Here is a 26,974-nt window from a genome sequence, read left to right as displayed (position 1 = left end):
CCAGCTGCAAAGAGAACTTAGCAAGAGGCACAGACTGAAATATATGGGCACTCTGATGGTCTCCAGAAACAGCTAGGTTATTCACGTGATGTTAAAAAGGCAAGCTTTGGAAAGCAGTTTAAGAAGGCTGTGCTCATTGTCAGGGAGTGGGTTTTATTTGGCTTTTTGATGGAGGGCAGGTTTGAACAATTCTTTATTCCTGTCTGCTATGGAAAATCTACAAAGCCTCCTTGGTCGTGACCTTGTAGCACCGTGCATCTTGGCCGGAGGAGCGGTACCTGACCGCCAGCTACTGCTTGGGCAGTGCGGATAAAGAATGAGGATGGGCACTGACAAGAATAGCCTGGGAATACGCAGCCCCCTGCCTTGGGTCCCATAAGGATGAGTTTGTCACAATAAATAAATAACAAGGGGATGGTGGGGGATAGAGATTAATTGGGTGACTGTACTACTGCCAATGGATTCTCACCATATGGTGGACATAATCCTGCTTTGCTGATGTTGGTTTACTCACCAGTGTAAAATTGCATAGAAGCAGAACTGGAGACTTTGACCAAAGCTACCAGATCCGCTCATCACAGAGTTTCATCTTCACTTGCCTTTATACACGAACTCGGGCATTGCAAAACCAGCTATTTAGTCACCCTAAATACTTTCGTTGTTATTGTTAAACTTAGAAAATACTCCAGAGAGAAATGTAGAACTGATTTCTTGTTTTTCAAAATACCTAATATGAAAAAAAAAAAGCAAGCAAAACAGAAGCTGAGAGTGACTGGGAATATCCCTTCTAGGTGACTTTGTACCCACTCTAACAAGTAATTTTCTATATAATGTAGTTCAAGGCTTCCTAAGCGGGCAGTGCCGTTGCCATTGTAATGGCTGTATTGGTGGGAATGATACTTTATTATCTAGAGCTGCGGCTTGAGAGCTCAACCCTGTGCTTTTTACTCCTTTTAGTAACGGTGCCTCTGAAGGTAAATCACTTAACCTCTATGTGCCTCCTTCATCCCTGCGTAAAGTGGGCATAGTTATGCTCACCTTTCCCACAGAGGCATTGTAAAGCTTAGTTTAATGTTAATAAGATGTTTTAATTTCCAGGATAAAAGGATGTTCTATAAATATACATTAGAAGTAATAATAGTTTTAATGTATGCCATTATTTTATAACAGTGCTTTTCTAGTTTTAGAAATTTTTTAGTGGTTTGAAATTATTACAGAATCCGTTTTTGTTAATTAAAGATTGACATTCGGGCAAAATTTGTTGAATTGTTCTATAAATTCAGATCCGTGTGCACTGAGCATGCCCAGAGCCGTGCTCACCTGCACTTTGGGATCATCTGTACAGCCCTTCGGCTTTTAAAACAACTCTTTGATGCATGTGTTCAGAAGTTTGATGGCTTCTAAATAGAATGGTTCAAATATTTCAAAGCACTTGAGATTCGTATAGTGTGAAGCAATTTAAAATTATTGTACTGCAATTAATTTTAAATAACTGAGCACTGCATATGTCTAGAAACCCATACAGATCCAAATGGAAGCTCTCTAAAAATTGAAATGATTCAATAAATTTAAATCACTCTGAAGAAATGGGTGTAAGTACTGTAAATCATTTTGTGAGGGGGATAAGCAAATTTTCTAGAAGTGAATCTGAGGGTAGAGACTCTAATTAGATTTTTTATTTTGGGGTTTATGATGATGAAATGTAGGTTAATTTATATTTCCCAGGGATATGAGGGCAGCTCTTGTTGATCCATATGGTTTCTTGTAGCTCTTACATAGGCTGCTTTTTTTTTTATTTCCCAAGATTACAGAAACTTAGCAATCCAACTTTGCACATATTTTTTTCCATTACAAATATCTTTCCCTCCAAATCTGTATAAAAAGACATGAGAAAAATATTGGTCCACAGCTAGAAATGCCAAGTATATTTTTAAATGCAACTAAAAAAATACTGCAGAATTAAACATTGTGCAGCATGGTAGCTAACATTTTGTGGAGCTGGGCTGCTCAATGAATATGAATTTTTATATGCCTAAATCACTGATTCAGGTACAACCTGTATCTGTAGGTACCAAAGTGGATTACTGTCTGATAGCTGTTCGTTAGCTTAGAGCATGTTCTCTGTCCTTTCCTTACAGATGTATTAGAAAGATGCTATCTAATGTAGGAAGGCTGGTAAAAATATTGATGCGAGACCTATTGGAAAGTAATGTCATTTTCATTGGCTTCAGCTCAGCTCCAGGAAAATCCGCGTGCCGGTTCCTCCTCCTGCCGCAGCGAAGCGCGGTTGCGTGCGGCTCTCCACACCGTGCACGTAGCTCTAGGATTACGATTCCTCCCAAGTATCGGAGCCAGAAATTAGAAATTAGCGCTACCGCCGCCACTTGCCTGACCCTTCCGTTTCACTGTTTCCCTAACAGCCGCAGAAAAAAATGGGACAGCGCAGTCCCTCTTCGTGCAAGTGCTCGGCACTTGCTGTTGGCACACGCGCCGCGTGCTTCCTCCGGAGACGTTGCCACCTCTCAGCAAATGGCTCGCGAGGGTCCAGCCGCGAGGTGCCTCAGCCCCTCGGGGTGGGACAGAGCCCTTCGCAGCCCAGGGTCCCAGGGTCCCACTCCGCCAAGCTAGCTGTTGCGGTCTGGGGAGAACATTTATTTTTGATTTTGCTCCATGTCTGGTGGGCTCTTCCCGGGCGGAGGAGCCGCAGAAAGCGAGAGGGGCCCCGCTGCAGGGTCTTCCTTAAGGCCTTACCTTACTTTTAGACAGTTGTCATTATCTTTGTCTAAAGGTCATGGCTAAATTGAATAAAAGGAAAGCTGTGTGTTCCTGTCGATGCACAATGGCAGTATTGACTTTCCTAATCCAGTTTGCTGAGGGGTGAGAGAATTAAATTAGATATCTAAGCACAGAAATTGAGAGCCTTTGAAAACAAAGATAAGGAGACAGCCTGTATTTTCCTTTTCCTGGGAGCTCTGGGCTCAAGATTTTGCAGGTGTGTCATCTGATCCATGGCTTGCATCGATCAAAACTGTGCCAATGCATATTTAATTAGCAAGGGGACCCTGGATGCATTATGGCCATCATCCCTATATTGAATGGACTGTCAGACTTTCTGAATGCTTCCCCACCCCCCCCGCTTCGTTGTTTGGGGAGCTTCTGCATTTTGTCTGAGCAGCTAAAAGTTTCTTTGTTTTTAGCTGGTGATGCATACAGCACCACTGAGGAGAATACAAACAAGTAAAGTCCTAAAGTGTTTATTTTGTCTAGGAAAAAGGGCTGAACCAATTTGAATCCTTTGGGTAACGGATTTTTGTATCTCTTGGAATTAAAAAAACACAGTCGCATGATGTTTACTTTAAGAATATTTTATTATAACAAATAAAATCTGTGCTGTGGGATTTCTTAAGGAAGCCTTTGATGACAATTTGAATTAAGTCAAAATTAACGTTTGCTACTGCAAAGGAATAAATAGAAAATGTTCCAGAAATGAATCAGTAAGCAGGAATCAAAGGCTGTAAACTGTTTTAAAAACAAACATTTAGAAGTGAATCAAATACTTGTTTGTAATATCAAGGAACAAATATGGGAATGCACAGATTCCCCACATTCTAGGCTATCACACGATAGCAGTAAATCATTTATGGGCTTGTGAGAACAAAGAAAGTTGATTTAAAATGAAACCATTTTGATACAGCTTTAGGGTCTCTCAGCCTCACGGTGAAGTTTCACATTCTTATTTCCTACGACAAGGAGAGTAATCGGGAATTTCAGCGTCCCAAAAAAGTTAGCCGGGGAGTTGTGGAGGTCTTTGTTTGCATCTACCTTGGTACAAAGCCGCCCCAGCAGACAGAGTGTTGCCTGATAAACAGATGTAATACACAAAGTCTGCTTACAATACCGAGCAACAGACTGTGGGCACATGTTTTGGTCTCATTCAAACTCATCAGCATAGTCTAGCTAGCTGTTTTGTTGCTAGTCTACTTACGGGGTAGCTTAGTAGCGTCTTACTGGTGAAGTAACAAGGAGGGTTTTTTGCCACAAAAGTTTTGTGGCAAGGGCTCATGGGAAAATCATTTGCATACATCTTGTTACAAAGGCTGACTACTTCCTGGCTTAGACAAAGTGTTGCCTGATAAACAGACTTAACACACAAATGTCTGTCTGGAATAAACAACAGCAAGCTTTGATTTACATTTCCATTATCAAAGATAATCTCTTTCCCAGTGTACAGGAATTAAGAGTCCTCGCCTTATAAAAAAAACCAGGCTGGCACCGCGAGGATTTTACCACTGCAGAACCTTATTTGTGAGCTGCAGGGATGGGGCATACTGTACAGCGAGGTATAAAATAAAACTGGAAATCTGGTACGGATATGTACATGTGTGACGGTGAGGTGTATGATAATGAAGCACTTTGAACTCCCTATAAAAGTTGACTTGAAAGCGATGGCTGGAGTTAAACGGAGAGCCAGGCCTTCCTTAAAAGAAATAGTAGTAGCCACCAAAATAGCTGTAAATAATAATTGTAGCGTATATGGAGCAATCCTTATGCGTTTATATTACAATGTATAATGAAGGGAAAGTGAGTGTAAAAAAGCCTGAGTCCTGGTGCTGGTTTCTGTTTGTAAATCCCTTAAGCTCACCACGTAAGACTGTATATAAAGGAGCGTGATTTAGATTTTTTTTTAATGTATATAAATCTTTGGTAGAATCCATGCCCAAAATTATAGATGAAAAATTTATTGCATGAACACAACCCAGCCATATAAATTTTTTATTACAAATAGGACTCTGAAACTTGAATAAAATATGTCAGTTTATTATACAATATTTCCCCCCCTAAAACATGATATGAATGGAAAATTTAACTTGTGCACTTCTGCGGTGCTCCTGCGAGGTGCTGGGCTGGCAGCGGAGGAGAGGGAGCCCGCTTTATTTAGCTGCAGAGCAGGCTCAGCATGGGCAGTGGCAGCGCAGCCTTGCTCATCTGGCATCGCCAGTAATTTTTTTTCTCCGCTACGTGGGGATCACCTTTACTGTTTGGAGGATAGATGCAGCTGCACCTGAATTAGCACGCTGGCTGCTAGCAAGGGCTCAGTTTCTGGTGGGGGCTGGCTCTACACAGGTAAAAAATAATCTTGACACCCTTTAATTGCGTTTGTGCAGACCAAGAGACAATAAGGCCGGTCCCTGTAGGTCACTGCCACCCCAGGCTGGATTCAGCACGCCCTGGAAAACACAGCGTGTTGAGGAAGTGCAAGTGCCCACGAAAGTGTCCCGTTTCTCCGAAGTCAGGTAGCCATGAAGTGGTTTAGCACCGGGAAGTGCCATGACGCTCGAAGCAGGCTTTTTTGGTCGAGGAGTGTAACAACTCTTCACCGTCTGTGTCACAGTCTACAAAAAAGAACAACATTGTCAGTCTGTTGACACTGGTCCTGTCCACAAGCCAGACTTTCCTGGGAAGGTTTTATTCTTTCCAAACAATGGAGCACTCCCTTCCAGCGCCGCGAGCCCTGCTTCCACGCAGCCGTCGTGCAGCCCGGCTGGAGCTGCGCTCCTGCTGCAGCTGAAAAGGAAAAATTCACGTTGAAATGGCCAGAGCTTCCATCCTGGAGCTGAAGGTCCCTGCCTGCTTACGGTTTGAGATCGGGCAGACCTGGGTCTCGGGTGTAACCACCTCGGTCGCGCTGGGGTAGCGTATGCTTAAGAAAGAGGTCCAAAAAGGAACGGAGAATAGAGACGCAGTAGGAAATGGTACTTCGGAAAAACTAGCCTGTTTGTTGGGGGCTTTTTTCTTTATCCCTTAATCATAGTTGATTCTTGGAAGTAGAGAGTAAAATAGCTTCGACATGCTTTTTATCCTGTTTCCCCATGATTACGGTTGGTACCAGATCCCCCTGAGCCTCTCTTGTCCAGTAACCTTGGCTCCAGTGTACATACTCACACTAACTCTGGCTAGTTCAGGGTTAAAAATTCCAACCACTAACTTTTCTTTAACTAAAAAAGCCCCCAAATAAAACCCATTGTGCTATTCAAGATTAAGCTTCCTTAAATATAAAACTAGATTCCTTGGTGATTTTTTTTTTTTTTAAATCAGCAATCTTAATAGTGGTTCCTCACTATAATATTTCCAACTCCATCTGAAATCATTTAAATCCTTCCCTTAATAACATGCACTTTATTGTAATATACAGATTCTTTGGCTTCCTACCAGCCTTAGCTTAAGGCACCAATGAAACTCGTTGCCGCAGGGGGCCGTGGATTCAAGAGGGGCTCGCATCTACTGTATATTTTGTTTTGTATGTTTTCCAATGGCTCTAATTATTGCAGGTGGTAGAATTTAACTGGCAGTGTTGTTGCTAAAGAAAATAGGCATAAAGTGTATACTGTTTTGCAGAGTGGCTATCAAATATATAGAAAAGAGAAAATCAAATGAATTGTTAAACTGCTCTATAGTAAGTGATTTTATTGATTTAATGCAAATGCTTATGAAAACGATCTTCCATTTATATCAATTATGTATGGGCAAAAATTAATTTATTCCTCCGGTCACCTGTTTGGCTAACTGACTCAGCAGGACAGACATTCCCCCCTCCCATTGTAGCCGAGCCCGCAAAACACTAAACATTCAGAAAACTGGAATTTTAAAGTTTCCATGTGCAAAACAACAAAAAAGCCCGACAGGAGTTACTGCCAACTGCTGAAAAAGCAGAGAGCGAGCGGTGGAGGCTGAGCAAGACTCTCTCGTCCCAGGCAAGACTGTAAAATACAACGGCTCTGATTTTGCCAATCCCTTAACCATGTGGCGGCACATTTATATGTACCGGATCATCTGCGGCATCTGAATAAAATCAGGGAAGCAAAATTCTGCATATAAACATTTTGGCTAAGTGCCTTAACTCAGTCTTCTTATCTGGGGTTTCCACAAGATGCCACCTTGCATAACAATGCCGAGCATACGCTTGCCCAGTACATGTTTTTGGTAGCCTCCCGCGATCTCTACCGCCGTATAGATTGGTTTCAATTCTACTTCGTCCTGCATTTTATTGCCCCGTGCCTCTCCATGACGAATAGTGCTTAAAGCCTTTGTTGTCTTTTTTAGAAATTAATACTTAATTTCAGCAAAAGTGGTTGGCTACAGGAAAACAGAATTAGGAAAAATGTTATCGCAGTAGCCAGAGTAATAAAAGAAGAAAGTTAAGATTTAGTATGCAAACAAATGTCCTACGGCCAGTGGAGTCTCTCCTGTGCCACTAGCTTTGGTGTTGGAAAAACAGCACTCAATGCAAACAAAAGTACTTTGTTTCTCAAAATCCAGGAGTGGCTCCCGCTCGGTGTGCTGCCCACCGGCTGCAGGGCTGTGCTGGGGAGCGAGGGTGCCAGGCTGGGGGCTGAGAGCACCAGCGCCAAGCCCAGCTCCTGCGGCTGCCACTGAGCCCTCCTCCCTCTTGCTGCTTCGCTTGATTGTTTAAAATTTTGAAAGGAAAACATGCTTTGAGTCCCATATTTCTGCAGTAACTGTTTCAAATATATGAATTTTTGTGGAATTCTGACCCTACTTTAAACATAAAGCCCAAATGCTGATTCAACCATGGCTTGCTGGAGGAAAAGAAAAACCTAAAAAATAAGCAAGAGCCTAATGCCTACCCTGTAAAATGAAATCCGTTGAATGTTGACTTTGAATGTTAACTAAATATTTTACATTCCTAATATTTTACCTTTGTTTCTACCTTTGTGGTATTGGAAACATGAAACTTCTTGCCAAAATCTAATGTCCAGAATGTAACAGCACTGTGCTGTCTATCTGCTGTCACTGATTTGAGCTTCAGTTAAAGGCAACTCAGAAGATCAGTATTTAAAACAATGGCAGAAGTGAGAATAATTTTTTTCACTGAGCTTCATTGGAGAAATTATTAAAAATAATAAATACAAAAGAGAGGAAATGGATTCTGGACACACTGGGAAATGTAACTTTTTAGGAGAATTTCATTGATTTTAAACAGAAGTAGCAGGACTGCGGCTTTCTTTGCTAAATATTCTGAATGTTTATATTCTGAAATTTATCAAAATTTGTTTTGTGAGCACTTTTTTTTACTCGTAGTTTTTAATTTATACAAGATTGTCCTCTAAGCTTCTGACTGATACCTAATGCATACAGTCAGCAGGTAAAAAAAAATTTGAATATTTAAAATAGGCATTTTCTTTATAGTGCTCTGCGGTAATTAAAATCTTCATTTGCTTAAAAGCAAGGAACCTTTTTAAAGCAATAAATTAGCATTGCTTGACCCAAGGTCACTAGTAGTACTGCTTCTTCCAGTGCTATTAATACCTCAAAGAAAAAGAAGGGGTGGTGTTATCACTCTGTTGCAATAGAAGTAAGATTTTCAATTTAATCACAGTTAAGTGTCATGACCTTTTGATCTTGCATTGACTTCTCACTGAAATGTGGTCAAATTTCAGACAGCTAATTCTAAACTCTGCAAAGTCAAGGTGAAGTCAGAAAATACGTTTGCCATGATTGGGGGTGTTTTTGATGCAGTAGCAAATGGTTTCATTTCCTAAGTTTTGTTTCACAGCAAAAACTTTTTTAATGGGATCAATAAATTACAGAACAATTTCTGAGGGAAAAAAAAGAAATCTTTTTCTATTTGTATTAATTGCAAAAACAGTAATTTGAGCGATTTTTTTTTTTTTTTTAATATATTTTTCCACACAGGTAAAGGGACCTTTTCTCCCAATTCATAGTGGTAGAAATAATTTAGAAGGAAAATACTATTTGACTAAAGCTTCTACTAAGAATAATTTTTGAACCAAAGAGCGATCATCTTCACATAGAGTTAATAATGTGTAAAAAAATGCAAAACACTCATATTTACACATACCCTTTTATAGGTAATTTTACAATTTTAGGCAAATAAATTGTGTTTGTTGGAGAGTGTTAGCCGGGAGCTGGTAGGCCCCATTATTTGCACAAGTTCTAAAGCAGTTCATCCAGTATCTGGTCTCATTTATACCACTGCAAATCAGGGGCAATGCTGTACATTTCAGTGATCTCGTAGTACTGTAACCACTGCGAAAGTATGGCAAAAATCAGCTCTTCTATCAGTTTTGCAGATTTTGTTCCAGAAATGTGTAGACAACAATCTCCACGACTTCATAGTGTTGCTTAGTTATCTTTACATGCCTGCTTGAAAATATGTTTTGAGACTTTACTATGTGTTGGATTAAGGCTCTGGTTTGTATACAACATAGAGGCTGCATTATAAAAAACATGTAGGAGAGTAGTTTAAATATGCCTTCTCTAAAAAGAAGGATTCTCAAAGCCTAATTTATGCTAACACACACACCAAGCACTCTGTGTAGTGCCGTAAACAAGATTCCCTTTTTTTTTCCTAGCAAAAATATTACCCAGGCACTGGACTTTTGCATTATCATGTCCTAGTGCAACACTCCTGTCCTTAGTTTGTACTCTCAGCCTTTTGAGGAAGTCTGGCGCCTCTGATCTATTTTCCACAGCAGACCCTGTAATTTTTGGCTGTATTTTATGTTTTTCAGATTCAAGTCAATCTGAAAGTCCCAGCCAGCCAAGTGAAGCTGATATTAAGGACCAGCCAGAAAATGGTAAGTTCTTACCTGCTGCTCCTGCTTTGGGATATTAAAACAGCCCATATTTATCATTTTTTTTTCCTATGTCTAATATAAAAAGATTATTCAGATTAATTGACATGGGATAGCTACAAACAGGTTGTGTACTCTCCTCATAGTTAAAATGCTACTGTTTCACTAATCTAAGGTAGCATTTGTTTCTCCAGTCCTGGAGAGAGACTTTTTTTTTCCTTTAAAAATAATTTTAATTAGGGAGATGCCATTAAAGAGCCTGCTGTATGCAACCCTTATCCTTATTCCTCCGTAGCAAAGGCTTTCAGTCCCTGGGCCATGAGTCATGACCCCCTTGGGGTGTGTGCTTCATCGCTTTCATTTTTATCTATGTGCTTTTAACTTCATTTTGTTTATTGATGCTCTCACATGACACACTGAAGTACCTAACTTTCGGTATGTGGCCAGCCATCATTTCAGAGTGCAGGATCTCACTGCACTCTAGGATAGGCCCATGAAACAAAATGGTTGCTTTGAAATATGTTTCTGCAGACCCATTCTCTACTGCAAAAATCTGCTAAACAAAACTGAGCCGCAATGCTCCCAAACTTTGCAGTTTCAGGGCAGGGCTACACACCTGTAAACGTACCAGCTACTCAGGCAGGTACCCACTGCGGGGCTGATATGGGTGCTACTGGCGTTTTCTGTATTTTTTTATTGTGTGCTTTAAAGGCTGTAGATACTACAGGTAAGCAGGGCAGGGAGGCTCAACTAGAGCTTGTTGCTCCTTCTCTGTATGTTTGCAATACCATTGTTTCAGGTGGCAGTGGCTTGAGTTTATTTGGAAGTAGCAGCAGGACTGTGACTTTTGGGAACGCTAATATTCTTTGAACTGGGATGGTTTTAAAGTAGAAGCAATAGCTTCTACTGAACCAATGGCTTGCTTTGTAAAGCAGCCTGAAAAAAAATCACTCGATAATAGCGAATTTCTGTAGGGACTGTATGTGAAAGGATAAGTATGTGTGTAAGGAACAGCTTCTCTTCCTTTTTATGTTTAAGTAAGGTAGACCTCAACAATTTTTGTTGGCCCATCAGCAACTGAGTTTTGTTTTACTACTTACGTGTAAGACTTAGAAATAATGTCTCCCAAAGTGAAAGTGATTATTATTAATAGTTTTTCTTGACTTTTTTCCTCCATAACCAGATTTTTTTAATAAGACCTAAATGTAGATGGGGGATCCGCTGTATTGGGGTCTACTGTACATACACGGAAAAGAATTTGTGTGAAGAGGTTTTGTCTCTAAAACCTGTCGCCATTCTTGGGATATGTAAATCCACCTCATGTAGAAATATTGTATCTATAATAATACAACTGTGATTGCCCTTTCACAGAGCAACTAACTGCTTTTGCCTCAAATCCCTACAGCTGTATATGTGTTCAGTGTGTGTTTTGGGGCCTTTATTAGCAACCAAACAAGCTGCAAGTGGGAGTAAGGTTGAAGGGTTGCATTCACATCCAGACTGCATTTGGATCAGGGTTTAAATGGCAGATAGAAGTAAGGGAAGAAGAAGAGGTTTAGGTACATTAATAACTTGAAAATACCAGCATATATCATAGGACATAGAACATAGGGCTCATTCGGCAGGTAAGATTTTGGCTTTTGGGGTTCTGTATTTTCCTCCCATTGAAATATGAAAGGTCTCATATTTTGATAGATTGTGTGCTGCTCATCTCTAAACATACCATCTTAAAACATTTCTGTTGTTTCTGAAAGACAGTGCCTAATTTCCCTTATCAATCCTGTTCACAGGAATTCTAATTTGTAGCCAAAGGATTGTGAGGTTAAGAGAAGAACTGACTAAACTGTGATTTTTGTTCTGCCAATTCTGCTATTTTTTTTTTGTGGGGAATATGTTGTCTATGTTTATTAAATCATATTTTAATTTAGAATGTATTAGGCACCAAACATGTTATTATTTCGTGTTTAGATAATATTCTTTCACAGCTATTAAACCACAGTTCTTCTTACCCTGCAGTTTCTTAGTCTTAAGGAAGCCTGTTACTCAATGATCGCCCCGAAAAGCAGCAATGTCAGTGTTTAATAATGTAAAATCCATAAGAGCCTAGTGAAATGAAATCTCTCTGATTTGGAGCCTGAGTCTTCCTTGTAAAACAAGCTTTTAGTGAATTCTTGGAACTTTACTGGTGACCTGCAAAAGGTACTTTTTTTTTAATAAACAGGAAAAGGATTTTGCTTTTTCTCAGTTTTACTAAAGGGTATTTTTCCCCACCACAGCAGAAGCCTCCTAACTGATTACGCACCTTTCGCAGTGCCTGTGTGGGAGATTTTCTTTACAAATGCATCTAACGCAGTCTCTTGGCCCTGAAGGGGTTGCTCCCCCTGGGCAGACGCTGAGCTCATTCTCAGCACACACAGCCCCCAGCTTGCAGTGTACCCAGTGTGTAGATCAACACAGATCTGCAGCTCTTATCTACTGAACGTGAGGATGAAAGCAAAACTACAGGCTTTAGAAAATGAAAAACTGCACGCACAGAAACGGACACAATAAATCATATTAACTGCGTTGTTCTACACTTGCTGTAGACCCACTTCCACAGGGCCTGATCCAAATCCCTCCAGAGTCAATGGGAGTCTCATAATTGATTTTACTGAGAGTGGGAATGAGCCCACACAGAGAGGAATTTTTTTTTTAAATCAAAGAAAAATAGTATTGTGAATAATCTTATTCCCACTGACGCTAACAGCAGAATGACCAGATTGAGGGCAGATTTGGAATCATTTTGCATGTGTTTCTAGAAGGCACAAAGAAGTGTATCGATTAAGTACTACCTTTTACATGCATGCATTCCTTCATTTTAAAAAAATAAATCTTTAAAGGCCTTGTGAGGGTTATACATCCTCTCTACTTGCCTGTTAATATCCTTTCTGTTCCACTCCATAAATTCTAGAGCTATTTATTATACACATATATTTTGCATACCTTGAGTAATGTAGGTTCAGAAGGGTCAACTATACAGCCCTGAAAAAGAAGGCCTCCTACTACAGATTTTAATTTATCATTTTAAATTGTATGTGTTATTTTGGAAAGCCTGTATGTCTAACCTTCATTAAAGTGAAGTTCATGGGGAAAAAAGCTTTTCCTTTTTAGACCCACCCCTTTTTTTCTACTGGGCTTTACAGTTGCATTTTCTGGAGCAGAATCATCACAAACAGAGAAGATGGTGACATCTTCTGCTCTCAGTGGTGGCTTTAACACCAACTCTAGCCTTTTCTTCAGCCTTCATTAAGCCAGAATAGTTTTCAGGCAGTCACTTACCCGATCACTACTGCAAAAATTTACAGAAATATTAAGCATTTTTTTTTAGAGAGAGAGAGAGAGATCCATCATGATGGTCATGAAAAGCAAACATGCAGGCGAGACAGGGCTCGTTCATGCATGCATGGTCCAAGGTCCAGATGTCTTGTCCTGGAACTGGGGGTAAAGCTAACATGCAACCGAACGGTGTGCACGGTGCTGCTGTCTCTCAGGTCCATTAGCATGGGAAAGAGCTTCTCGGGGAGAGGAAGAAAACCCAGAATTTGTCTGTTTGTTATGTGGGTGAGGAAATTTGCAGGAGGGATGATGAAAGAGGCCAGCAACTTCATTTGAAAGGCAGGAGCATGTTCCGATGTCCTGATATTTTTCTCAAATGAGTTTTTTTTCTGACCAGCTGGGTGGAACACCCGTGTGGAAAATTCCCCACTTTTGTAGTTGCCTAATGGTATGTAAAAGCTTCATTTCAGTTGGCACCGCAAAGTGATTTTGCAATTCAACCAATCAAAAAAAAAGGTTATTGATTTTAAAAGCTTGTTAAATGCACTGGCTTGGTGTTGTATTTTATAAACAAACTAGTTTTCAGTGAACTGAGGATGACAAAATGGCTAGTCTGATGTAGTGAGGTGACTGCATGCCTGGGGATCAGGAACAACTGAATTCCCAGCTCAGCACTGCTGTGGACTCTCACTAGGGTTCTTATTCTCTCTTGCAGTCATGGAAGCGGCTATCGGATAGATTTTCTTTTTGTAAGTAGGATTATTTTAAACTTTTGTAGGAAAACTTTTCAGTCTTTCTGTCTGCAAAGTGGGGATATTTGTGATTCTAGCTTTCAGAGATTCATAGACTATTAAAAGTCAAATCCTGCTCTGCTCCAGCAGGAGTTTAACTGTGGAGAAAGGCAAGGAGGGTGTAGCACAAACTGGTTAATAATTGTGGTACAGTGCTGTGGTACTGCTGTCAGTAAATGGATGTCAGACATCCACCAGGCGATGTTTGTGTTTGATGTGGTAGTACGGGCAAATTAATAACTGCAGTGTAAAGGTACACATGAAGCGTGCTGTGTAAAGCAGAAGAATGCTGTGTCATTTTCTACAGACAACTGATGTCTCTCGAGCATGTGGTATTGTGATTTGATAACTCAAAGTTGGTAGTGCACCACTTTAATTGTGGATTAGCAAATTCTGTTTAAAGAAGTTGGTAAATTCTCCCATTTCAAGTGAGCAAGACAGCACTCATTATTACAGCTGATTACAAATGTGTGCCAAATTCATTGCTCAAACAATTTCTGTAGAGGGAAAGGCATTTATCTACAAACCAAAAATGTTTAATGCCGAAACCAAGTGCTTTTTATTTTTAATGTATTCTTGCTGCTTTGAGCTGCAAGTACCTTAACAGCACTGCAGGAAATGAAAGGCACATTGTTCTTTGTAACATTAAAAAAAAAAAAGAAAAAAGAAAAACAATGATGTACCGTAACTCACAGAACTCGTTTTTCAACCCTGCAGTAATTACACTGGACTTGTAAATATCATCTGTGAATTCTTTGCTTAAGTAGGGCTGGACTTGAGTATTAAACCTTAAAAAAATGTTTAAGTATATGCTTACTTTTCCATGCCTAAAAACATAAAGGAAGAAATTCTGGTCCTCAAGCTGTGGGGGAAAGAGAAGGCAATAGTGGGAACATAGGCAAAGAGAAGTTTCCTTTTCTTCTTCTCTAGGCAAGGCTGGTCATGGCAGGCATAATACAGCCTTGGCTGCAAGGAAGGAGGGGATTACGTGCAACCCGGTAAAATGTAAAAGTAGCTTGTGGAACAACCTCTCTGCCTTAACTAACAGGCTGCAGAGTCCAGCCCCTTTTTGTATGCTTGCTTTCTGGTCCCAAAACCTAGCATTCTTGGTTTGTGCAGTGGGGTACCTTCAGCCGGTAGAAGTGGTGCCCACCTGGCCCAAGGGTTAGGCACTCTTCATGGATGCAAAGTTCACTGTTCAAACTCTCCTCTCACGCTGAGATGGACAGAAAATGTAACTGTTCTTTGTGGTTGTCCGCACCTACACAACTACAGTGTAAGTTAAATGGTAGCTGAGAGACCTCCAATTCCTTCGACAGCCAAATTTTTAACTAGTAAAACCAGATTGCCTTCTGAGGCCATCCCTTCTTCTCAGGCCATGGCTAACCTCCCATCTCCACTACTTCAGGTGGAGTCCAGCTGCCTCCCAGGCTCCCTCAGCTGTCACTAAATTTGATGCCAACCAGCTTTACACTTACTCACCAAGGAGGTGCTGCAGGTGCAGCAGGACTTGAGGTGTCTGGAGGGTCAGCTGTCCTTGGACAGGCCCCTTAATTCCCACCTGAGGAGTGCACAGGCATGAGCAGTTCTCTGAACACACAATGCTGAAATTGGTACTGTTAGAAAGTACATCATCTCAGATGACTAACATTCCTGAAACACCTCATTTGCAGCAGATAACCAAGCCTTGCAGAGAAAGTTTTCTATCAGTTACAGTTGCAAACAGGGTAATACAGTAATGGCAGCTTTTATTAGTGTTCTTGTTCATAGGATCATTTGCAGCAGAATCTTAGAAATGCAAGAAGACTCTCCTCTCTTGTTTACAGAGCAACACTGAGGAGTTATCACAGCCTGAGGGACTAATCTAAAATTAACTTTGCTTCAGAAAAAGCTTTAAAAAAAAAAAAGCCCTTAGCATTTTCAGTAAGGAATCTCATAGCTGGGGCTGAAGTCAAAGCTCCTGGTGATGTCAGCTTGTTTGCACCTTTGTAACTTGCCAGGACCAAATTCTGAATGGATATGCACCCTTACGGATCACGTTGTTTGCCGAGAACAGCAATGGGGAACTTTGTCCAGGCTTGAAAGCTATGGCCGAGCAGCAGAACCCTGGTGGGCCTGGTCTCTTCTGCCTTCCTGTGGGTTGGACAGAATCGGCTGTTGACTCTAACAGGACCCATCAGATGACAAAGGTCTGGTGAGGTCCAACCTGCGTTTCATCACCTCCTGAGAGAGGGTGCATGTAGGCAGTTCTGAAAGTCAGCATTTCCCAAGGAAGCAAAAGTAGATATGTTTGGTTATAAATTTAACTTACGTGTGATTTAGTCTTGCATTTTTTTCCTCTTACTTCATTACAGGTAGATTGCAATAATTAGGAAAGAAAACACCATTTTTCCCTACATCACCATATTTTCATTGAGATTTGTGCTCAAAGTCAAATGATTTTGTGGTCCAGATTGTGAGGCACAGTTACACCATTTCCGGGATTTAGCAGATCCTCTGCTAGGCTCAGGATTTAGCCTGCTTATCAGTAGCTGGCACTCTCTTGAGGGGACCCTGTGATGGCAACAGCAAAGGGTGTTGACTGTCAATCGGGTGAGATATGCAGTCGTCAGTCAGGGTCAGTTCTGCAGCCTCTGCTGGGGCCGAGTGGAGAGCCTTCCTCATCAGTGACCTGCAGTGTTTGAGACTTGCGGACTGACAGAGGACTTCAGTTTTCACTGCTGCTAACCATTAACCTTCACAAGCAAAGCATTCCCACAAAAAATTCATCCAAGGCGAGTATGACAGGAAATATTCAAAGCATGAAATGAATGCTTATAGCATGACAAAGCAGTGCTTGAAAGACATGAAACGTTCATTACGCTTGGAGTGGCTGAATGCTGCAAAGGAAAGGAGAAATAAAAATGTGGCTAGAGTATATATTTTTATTTCTCCATATGTGTCTACAGGAAAAAGGCAATGAACCTTTCCAGTGGATAAGGTGCATAAATACAGCTGCAATTATTCTAAGTAATTTCAAAATACAGTTTTATTCTGTCGCTCTGTTCCATTCCTTTTCGCGTATATTTATCCACAAGATAACAGCAAGGGCCATCTAGAGGGCAGCTTGGAAATGGGCTGGCCAGGAGCACCCTCCTAAGCAGCTCCTGTGCCTCAGCAAGGTGAGTTTCCCTCCATTCCTCTGCAGGGCCAAGGCTTTTCTTTGCCCCACAGCGGTGCCAGGTTGCTGCCCCCTCCTCTGCCGCAGCGCCAGGCGGGGGGCAGGCAGCCACAGCAGGGCTCTGACCCTGTGCCAGCCCCTTCTACCCACGTCCCACCTTTACACATTGAGAGGTGCCTTGGTGCTAACTTTAGCCAGTCCTCCTGGGGTCCTGGGAAGGCGGCTGGAGCTGTGAGCAGTCGCCAATTTTCACTACAACTGGTTTGTTTTTTTTTTTTTTTTGTATGCCTTCTTGAGAGACTTGCTGTTTAATTAACAGCTGAGAGTTGTGTTGCATCAGAGTAATTGCTACTGCCTGAGTGGACCACAGGCTGAAGGATGCTTTTGAATACCACGCTTGCCCACCAAGAATCTGGGCACTTAGGGAAAGAAGTGTATTTGTGGTATGGGCATCGTTTTAATTTTCTGTCCAGTAGAGAGGGGAGTTTATTAGTGGGAAGAGAATGTGATGCCAAGGCCTAACTTGCAAAACAAAACTCCAAACCTATCTATTTGTCTTTCGGTGTAAGAATTTCCTAATGCCTGTAATGTAAGACAAAGGGAAAATTTTACTTGCAGGAAAATTGCCTTCCACAATAACCAAGGAAAAAACCACAAAACACCCACACCAGAACAGCACGATCCAAAGTGTGAACTTTTTACGCCTCCCCAACCTTCTAGGTTAGGCTTCCAACCAAGTGATCTTTTATTATCAACATGATATACCCTTGACATAATTTGGCGCAGTAAAGCTTCTTCTGCTGAACTCGTGATTTCATTTACTAGATCTGATGAAAGTTCTGTGAACCACGGTAAAATGTGATAATTAGTAGTTTAATTCTTTTAGGGTGTGCGTATTAATTGAAAAGGCTTGAACTATAAATACAGGGCCTGTGGATAAAAGCACACTCTGAAATCAGTCGCTTATCCGAAGTATTCATTAGTTCACATCTATTTAGGTAGTGTCTCTTTGCAGCAGTGCCAGTCGGCTGTTGAAGTGAGTGGGAGCCCTTCACTCGGAGATCGCAACAGCAAAATCCAGCCTGACTCGCCGCTGCTCTCATGCGATCGGAAGCACTCCCTGGGCAAAATTTTGCCCTCTGTGGTCAAACCACGGGAAGTTAAAAATGTGTGCCGGGAGCCATGCTCTGCAGGTGAGCTGGTGAAGCACTGGCTCTCTCGCTGCACAAGGTGCAGGAGACAGAAGAGGCTGCAGGCAGCATTTGCCAGCCGGCCACAGCGTCCTCCTCTCCCGCTCGAGCTGGAGGCGGTGGCGGTGCGGTGGTGGGTGGCAGACTGCCTGTCTCCGGCAGCCGAGGGGGAACGTCTTTCTGCTGCTCAACAAGTCCACCCGGAGCATCAGAGGTCCGCCATGATTCGAGTCCCAGCCAGCCTGGCACTTTATGATAAACCGTATTTTTCCTCCTACTTGCACACTTATCCTTCACTGTATTTGGGACCATCAGCACCTAAACCACTGCTGCTTCAGCCAAGAGCTGGGTTCATTTGGCTGTGAATGTCAGAGCGTAGCGTGGGGCCACCGCTGAGAGCTGCGATAAGGGATCGTGCTTTCTCGCTCACATTCATGTGTGCTTTTGTTCTGACTTCCTGACTGACGCAGGAGGTATTCTGTTGACTCTAGGCCTTTCCAAATATACATATATACTATGAAAATGTATGTCGTTATTTCACACCTTCCTCTGGTTTCTGTGTGTGGTGTAGTGCCTGGATGAATCATACCTGGTTTTACAGGTACAAGGTGATTTTCATTCAAATGGATTCCAACCTTCATACTCATATTTGGTTTGCACACTCAGAAAAAATCTATATATCTGCATATACTGCAGATTCATGGGTTAATCAGGTGCTTTCCAAGTAGCCTTCATTTTGTAAATCTGAAGTTGTACACACGAGCAAAGAGGTGCGCATGAACAGCAATGCACGGCTCCTGGAAGCTGTATGCTGGACTGTTGCTGTTGTCAAGGGAGGGCACTTTGGTGAGACCAGACTCCCAGAAAAAGCCTCATCACTTCTATAGCTACTTAGGTACTATTTTTTAATTGCAGATACTACTTTTTAATTGCAAAAGTTGCTAGATAGGAAATGGAAAGAAAGTTTAGGGTGACTCTTGCAGAGCTGCGAGAATAAAATCCCCTCCGAAGCTTGGCCGTAGTGTGACTGAAATGGAAAAATACCAGATCTGTTTCTTGGAAAGTGAGAAGACGACTTTTATTTGCAATGGTTCGCAAATATTTTCCCAGGAGCGACGTAGTGAGCGTGGCAAAAGGGGGCAGGAGGAAGGTGAGGTGAGTGAGCCATGCTTGTAAACATACTCCTTTAACTCTGCTATTGTTATCTTGCACACAAAGGGTGCCGCAAGTTGTTTACAGCGGTTCATGTTATTCATTTCTGCTCCTTTTTCTCCCGTCAGTGCCGTATCTTCATTTATACAACTTTTTTTCTGGGTTGTGATAGTGTCCGGATAGATTTTGGCAGTGGGGTGGTAGAAAGGTGCCAGTTGATTAAATGTGCTGCTTACTATGTGCATTTCATGTCTGCTGTCTTAACATTTTTTTGTTAACCACTGTTGCAACTGAAGAAAATGCTGAAGTTTGACAGTTGGGAGTTACTGCCGAGTATGTGCTGTAAACTATATCATCCCTCTGCCTTCTCCCTTTCTCCCCCTCCTGCTGAAACCAAATGATTTATAAAATGCCTTCACATTCTTGAGTGAGTTCACACTATCACCTCCAGGCACTGCACTGACGAGTCTTAGGAGTGGATGGGAAACACAGATCTGATAGCTGGTATTTTTCTCTGAAAGAAAAAAAAAAAAAGGGCAAAAAAAGGGCTGATTAAATTTAAAGGAGAAAAGTTTCCTGCTGTGCGCCAGAGTAAATCTGTAGTCAGTGGAGCACTTTCTAGTAAACAAGAAATGTACCTGGTTATAGTGGGTTTTTATTATTACACACTGCCATTGTTTTCCATTTTCATAAGATTCAATTAATGTAATCATTTTAGAGTGTCTCTAATCATTACCTCCCACCCTCCCTCCCTCACTCATACTTGACACAAGGCGATCCGCTGCAAGCCACACTCTGGGATGAGGAGCCAGCACCTTGCTCCTGTCACTGGCAAAAGGAGGCACAAGAAAAAGATAGGGCTGCTACAGGGGATCCGAATGTTTTTCTTCTCTCTCTCTGGCCTTTGCAGAACGCATGGCCGGGACCCTAACCCCTGGCTGCGATGTGCCCTCCCATGGGCTCACTGCCATGTCACCCCCCAGCAGTCATCCCCCTGCCCCAGTCCGCTGCAGCGCTGGGTGACAGAGGGAGAAGCGGTGCTTTGGTGGTGCAGTCTCACTAGGTGAGCCAGGGTATGGGCCAGCAGTTCCCTACTACCATTTAGCCAGGCTCAAGGATGTCAACACCATCTTTCAGACCGCAGTGGGCCAAAGCCTTTGCTGGCATTTCTTCTCCCAGGATCCTAAGGGAGGAATACTTCTTAAGTGGCTTGTAACACTCACAGAGAATCTAGACCTCTGTCCCTGTTATTTTTCTACTTCTGTTCCTTATTCTTAACATCGTGTCTGTAACAGAAGGCTCTTTGACAGCTGCATCCCCATCTGAAAACCTGCTGGTGTTTGGGGGGTGTCCCCACCTGACCAGCTTTGCAGTGCAGACCACCTGCAATTTTCCCACATGTTATACCTCAGAGTCCTTAAAAATCAGGGAATTCGCTTTCAGGAAATTTCCAATAGCAGAATGCAGCGAGCTAGCCGTGTCCCCCATGCCATACAGAGGGGAGCCAATTTTATTGTACAGCAGAGCATGCCATAGCTTGAGCTGCAGCAGGCAGGGAAGAGGTGAGAAGCAGGAGAGGATGGACAGCAGCTTGATGGACTGAGGTAGCTGTGGTTTTGAGGCAGGAGGGGAACCCCACAGATTTTTGTGAGGGAAGGCTTAGAGCAGTGGTATGGTAGTGGCCCACAGCTCAATTTAAAGCAATAATAAAAGGGTCTGGAATGGATATGACAGCCTGAGCAAACAGCTGAGGAGTGAGGCAGCCCAGTATTAGTGAATCCAGATTTCTGTCTGTGATGGCTGTGAAGGATGCATTTGCAGTAGGACTGGGAGCCGTCCACTGTTAGAAGGCAAGAGAAGTAAAGATCATCCCGTGTACAATATAAATGTAGGTTGTTATTACTACTATTGCTATGTCAGCCGTAAACTGTTCCCACGAGAACAGAGATGCAACATCATTGAAAAAGAATGTCTTACTGTGAAATGGGCAGCAGAAACACTGTGGCATTATCTGCCGGGTAATGAATTTACCTTGGTGACAGATCATTATTCCCTCCTGCAAATGAACCAGATGAAGGACAGGAACACAAGGATAACTCAGCAATACTTGTATTTTACAGTCTTCTGAATTTTAAAAAAAAAAAAAAAAAAAAAAAAAGTAGCCAGATATAAATGTAAGGATAGAGAAGCATGGCATGTCAAGAGAGATTGCCTGTGGCAAGATATGAGGAAGAGAGCAAATTTTCTTTCAGCTCTATGCTAATATGTTATATGGACTTCTAAGGCTTGGATTTCATCCCACCTAACATTAGGCATTAAAATGAGGCACCAGCTATGAACCTAAAATCCTCACTCTCCCTCTATAATCAGTGGAGATGCTGGGGTCTTCTGGGAATTTGTCTCTCTCTCTGTTGAACCTCAGGGAGGTTTAAAACTGAGATGTTGCAGGTTAATGCTGTAATTGCTCTAGACCTGAGATTCTGCTGCTCAGGGAAGTCACCCACCCCTCTCCTGCTCATCCTGAAAATCCAGAGTAGGCAAAGAAAGAGTTTGCTGCAAGAGCAAAGGTGGATCTAGCAGGGCACATTGGCTTGGTTGAATGATTTCTTCAGGGTAGAAGAGTGGACAGTGTATATACTGCCCACGTGTACTTTCTTCCCTTTCTGTTTTTCTGTTGACTTCTACAAAATGGGAGTTTCTTAGATAAATTATCTTTTTAGAGAAGTGTTTATGTGCTCTGTGGAAGAATGTGTCTAGGGATGGGCATACTGGCAGCAAGAACTTCCTCCTCAAATCTTCCCGTGAAGTTTTGTTCTAAACTGCCCAAATGAAGCCATTATTCAAAAGTAAAAATGTTCTGTTCCATTTCTTGTTTTCATTCTTTTATGCGTCTGGGGACTAAACTGCTGTGAAAAAGAGCCCATTCTCACAGGATGTCTTGCCTAATTTTGCAGACAAGAGAGGTTCAGCTATTCCAATTACGATGAGATAAGAATCTGAAACGTTGGGATCACATCCATCCTGAGTTGAACTCTGAGTCTTCCAAAATCCATCCATCATTATTTTTTCCTTTATTTCTGTATTTCAGTAATGCAGGCAAAGAAGGAACAGAGAAGAAATGGATGTTTATGCGTTATAAACCATAATGGATGGGTTTCCTTTTTACCTGAGTTGCTTTAGTTTAATGAAAAGGTCCCTGTGAGTGGAATTCCTTTTCCATTTTAATTCTTTCTGCCTTCTCGACTGCTGCTCATCAGCAAATGGTCTGCCTTTCATGTAAAGTCAGCCATGGTGCAAAGTTTCATAGTTTACACGCAGAGTACTGTTAGAACAAGCCTGATGGCTGTCACAGAGCAGGTGAGCCAGGCTGCTAAGCATGGTCCAAAATGTGAAGACCTGGCCCCTGTGGTATCTTCAGATTGTCTTAAATACATGTAGATAGGGTATCTGACATAGGCACTCCACCTCACTGCCGCATTTCTGCATCCCTATGTATCGCACTTGGTCACAAGACTGACTGCTGGGGAGGAGTAAGAAGGTCTGGAGAGGCAAGCCTTCTGCCACGGGAAGAGCAACAGATTCATCTCAGGTCCTCACCTCTATACTGAGCGTGTCTAAGTTGCCAGAGGCAGCCTCCTGGGGTGAGACATCCCACCGCTGCCATCTCAATTCCTTGAGGCACCTCCCCTGGAGCCACCATATCTGCCATACACGGGAGGAGCACATGAAATTACATAAGGGCTAAGAGGGTCTCTCTCTGCCCCTTCTGTTTACTTTGTTAATCTTGAATCTCTCACAATACACTCACAATTAGTGAATTCAGAGGCCCTCTTTGGGCTACAGTCTGAGCAGATTACACAGAGAAAATAAATTTGGTCCGTGTTCTGGCCTGACCTTGGCCTGAACCTGAGAAAGTGAATGCCCCTATCACACCAACATGTGTCTGTAGAAGTACAGTAAACACAAACGCGGGTCACTGGCCCTCTCTGTCATACACTCCCAGGCCATGAGTCTAGAGTTTTGGGCTGTCCACCCAAGTACTTGTTAATAAATGTCCATTCTTAGTCTGTAAAGGAATGTAGACAGGGCATCCTGCCCTACAAAACACAAACTTAGAATAAAACAGAAAGAGAGTCTCGGTCATTGTGCAGAGCTCTGCTGCTGGTCTTCACATCCAGCAGTCTCTTCCCACTGGACTTATGCTACTAGTTTGGGACTTGGCTGGGGGAGTTATCCACTAATACACTGTGGGTTCTCCACTGCTGTCTGTAAGCATAGTTGCTTGCTTAACCCCAAGTGCATAAGTCCTTGGGAAGTCAGTTGATAAGTCTGTGGGGCTTCCTCATCAGTACTTGGAGGAGGGAGAGACTGGGCAGAGCCTGGGCTATAAGACAGGAGAGCCTGGATCACCCAGTGGAGGGGCTGTGTTGCTTCTAAGGGGCATGATGAGGGGGTGACATGTTCCTTGTGGAGACTCATCGGTGCTTTTGCTAGTCATTCCACCCTTTCGTTCTCCTCTGGAGATGTCCTGCGTAACTCAGGTGAAGTTGGTGCAGACCTTGGTGGCCACCCAGAGAGTCTGTGCTTGGTAGAGACACTTTGTTCTCTGCTAGCAGGCAATGAGGACAACCCCTTCAGTTCCCAGCCTTCAGTCCCTAGTGCCTCTGTGGAGAGGGTGACGCTGCACTGGGTGTCACTGTGCTGTCTGGACAGGAGTTGCAAGCCCATACATGTTAGGCATATGGTGTTTGTCTACAGTGCCCTTATCTGCAGCCGTAAGCATCAGGTTTTGTGCTCTAGGTCTTGTGCAAGCTTGACATGTCTCTAGACAAGCATTACTGTGCTTCCAGACCCACCCCTTTCTGTCTTCTCTGCCACCAGTATATCAGAGCTTTATTCCAGAGACTTATGTCAGTACCCTGCTGCCCAAGGTGAGACAGCCCAGACGCTGCTGGAGAAAAGCTTGTGAGGTTCCCCCCATCTTCCATGCAGGGATCTCGCAGGCTGGCCCTGACTGAGCTTCATGAGCCCGGTAACATGGCCAGTCAGGGACAGACTGTACGTGTGTTGTCATGCCGTGACTAGTGGAAAGTCTCGTCCCTCCTCCACCACAAGGATAACTAACATGTAAACCTCGTGGAAGTCAGTCTACTTGGGACTAAAAATAATCAAAGTTAGGAGATTATTGTTCTGTACAAAGAGTAGAGGAGTAAGAACTTTCTGGAGAGAAAACTCCGAGTGATACAACAGAAAGGACAATAGGTAAATAGAGTAACATGATTTGCATGGGGTTTACTGTGAATTAAAGTTTGCTCACTGGTGGTGTCAGCAGAGGAGGTGTAAGAAGCAACTCTGATGGGAGAGGAAAGGCTGTGGGGAAAGCTGGAGCTGCCTGATCCTTGTGACTTAGCTTCCATGCCCAGCATCCTTATTTTCACGTCGCATTTATACTATCTAATCTTCAGCAGATATTTCTACAGCTTCCATTATCGTGGTATCCAGCCTCAGTCTTTTAAAAGTGCCTTGGTGTGAAGAGAGAGGAGTGCCAGGAAAGCAGGATGAGAGGAGCTGATGAAGTCGCTGGGGTTTGTGCCCATATCGCCCAGCAAAGCAGGGCAGGAAAGTTGCCCGCCCTCGCCTGACCCCAGCCCCACTGGCTCCTCCTGGACATTGGGCTTTTCTAGAGAATTCTGCCACATGCTCTGAATACATGGATTGTTCTTAAAACTATAAATTAACGTGCAAATTAAAAAAAAAACAAAACCAACCACCTCTTTTTATAGCCACCTAATTCTGTGTCCACAGGGACACAGCTGAACTCCCTCAGTTCAGCTCTGAGTGTGTCTGCAGAGTAACCTTGGAGGGTACACTTAGCTACCACCAGCCGAGGGAGGGTTTTATAGATCCTAAAATAATTACAGCATCGCTGAGTCTAGTTGTATAATTTCTTGGCAATATACTAATTAAAACTAGGTATTTACACACAACGCTTATTTAAACTTAAGACTTACTTAAAAGAACCTGCACACTTATAATAACAGTATATCATGGCTTTATTGAGGACCATGTTTTTCATGCAGATTGAATTCTTGAGCACTGTTAGTAACAAAAATGAGCCCACAGCTTTTTATGTTCAGGACTGAATACTTCCAGGGCGTCTGAATCATCCTGGTATTTCATTTCACCATCTAAAATTATTTTTAAAATACTACATTTTTTTTAACTCAGTTTTATGGCAATTAGAAATCACTCTGTGTTTACTAGGAACAGAGTCCAGCAGAGCTGAGTGTTTAATGCGATGAATAGTGTTAGGAGCTCAAAGAAAAGTCAGATGCGTGTCGACACTTATCAAAGCTGTTCTGCTGCTCAGAATGACTGTTCGTGATACTTGTTTCATGATAAACTTCCTCAGAACATGATGTTACTGGAAAAAAAATCCACTCTGAGAAATACGCAGGTGACACAGTTGAGTCAGCAGCTTGCAACAGTGACACAGGCTTACGTTTATAAAAATCCCCACTGAACTTTTGTCTTCTGCGTGCGTATATCATAGCCTTAAAATCTGTCGCCACAAAAGTGTCCCGTTTCTTGTGTTCACTCGGTAGCTGTTTAAACTAGCAAAAATATTCCCACCACCCCGATGAAGAGGTAGATTCCTGGGCTTAAAAGTCTAAATAGTCACAAAACTTTCCTCTTTCGTAAGTAATTCACCGTATAAATGTTAGTATCTCCAGTGACCACTGATACCTCTGGGGAAACGATAAACATGGAAAAATAACAGACCACTGTGGAAACAGAAAATCCTACCTCCTGTATGAGAGGGTTTAATTATTGAAGTTGCAAGCATTTCCCCATGCACAAGCATCTCGGCATTCATAGGTGGAAAGTACCTCATGCTGTGTTTGAAATATCAACTGGATTTAAAAGAAGGCTTTGTGCTTCACCATGGACCTTTCTTAGCCTCCTGCAGATGGTCCCTATTGCTGAAAAGAGACATGACTTGTAGATGGGGAGACCTCCGTGCCGTTTTTTCGTGCTGCTCTAATCCTGCTTTACACCCATAAAGGACTTCAGTCCTAAAGCCCTTACCCTCTTTCTCCTAAATATTAAAATTATTTTCCTCAGTGTCATACCGTATTAAAGCAGAATGAAAATGGGTTTAACAATTGCTGGCATGGGGCTTCTGTACAGCATGTGTGTCACAAATCATGTCACTTTTCAGCAATAGGGCTGCTGCCAGCGGGAGGCTCAGAAATGCTCATGTTAATCAAAAATTTTAATTTCAAATCAAATTGACAGTTTACACATGGTGAGAAATGCTTCTCACCATGTGATATTTCAGTATGCTACACTGGGCAAAATGGGTGCACTTTCCTGTTAAGAATTTTGACTGCAGTATCTGCAAATTTATGGGTTTCAGAGTATTGGGTATGGTGAGTAGTTGATCTAAGGGAGCCCCTTGGAGAATAGGAGACAGAAGGGTTTTCATGCAGCCTGGCACTGGTGAGCCGCTGTTGGCACATGCTGCTGGAGAAATGACAGGTATTCAATAAACATCACTATGGTTAAGAGGAAGATTTAAAGGAGGGAGGGGCTGCAGTGCTATAAACAGGATTTGAAACAAATGTGCTTATTTCAGTCCGTGATTAGTCTGAATACCTAAGTATGCCACACCAGTTTTTAAATATCCTTCCATTTATTTTCATACTGATGTTCTTCACACAGCATCAACAATAATATTTATGGCAT

At 42.4% G+C, this 26,974-nt stretch overlaps 1 protein-coding gene across 4 annotated transcripts in view; it reads left to right on the top strand.

Moving 5' to 3' along the window:
• Positions 1-26,974, top strand: part of NFIA (nuclear factor I A) — a 247,552-nt gene that overhangs the window by 127,431 nt on the left and 93,147 nt on the right. For all 4 annotated transcript variants that reach the window (XM_075711627.1, XM_075711626.1, XM_075711624.1 and 1 more), the window contains exon 3: positions 9,555-9,620. In XM_075711627.1, coding sequence (XP_075567742.1) covers positions 9,555-9,620 — 66 coding nt within the window. The remainder of the gene's footprint in view (positions 1-9,554; positions 9,621-26,974) is intronic.

Source organism: Pelecanus crispus, chromosome 5 (assembly GCF_030463565.1).
Source record: "Pelecanus crispus isolate bPelCri1 chromosome 5, bPelCri1.pri, whole genome shotgun sequence".
Classification (NCBI taxonomy): Eukaryota; Metazoa; Chordata; class Aves; order Pelecaniformes; family Pelecanidae; genus Pelecanus; species Pelecanus crispus.
The sequence above is the reverse complement of the archived record's forward strand: the minus strand, read 5'-3'. Positions and strand labels throughout refer to the sequence as shown.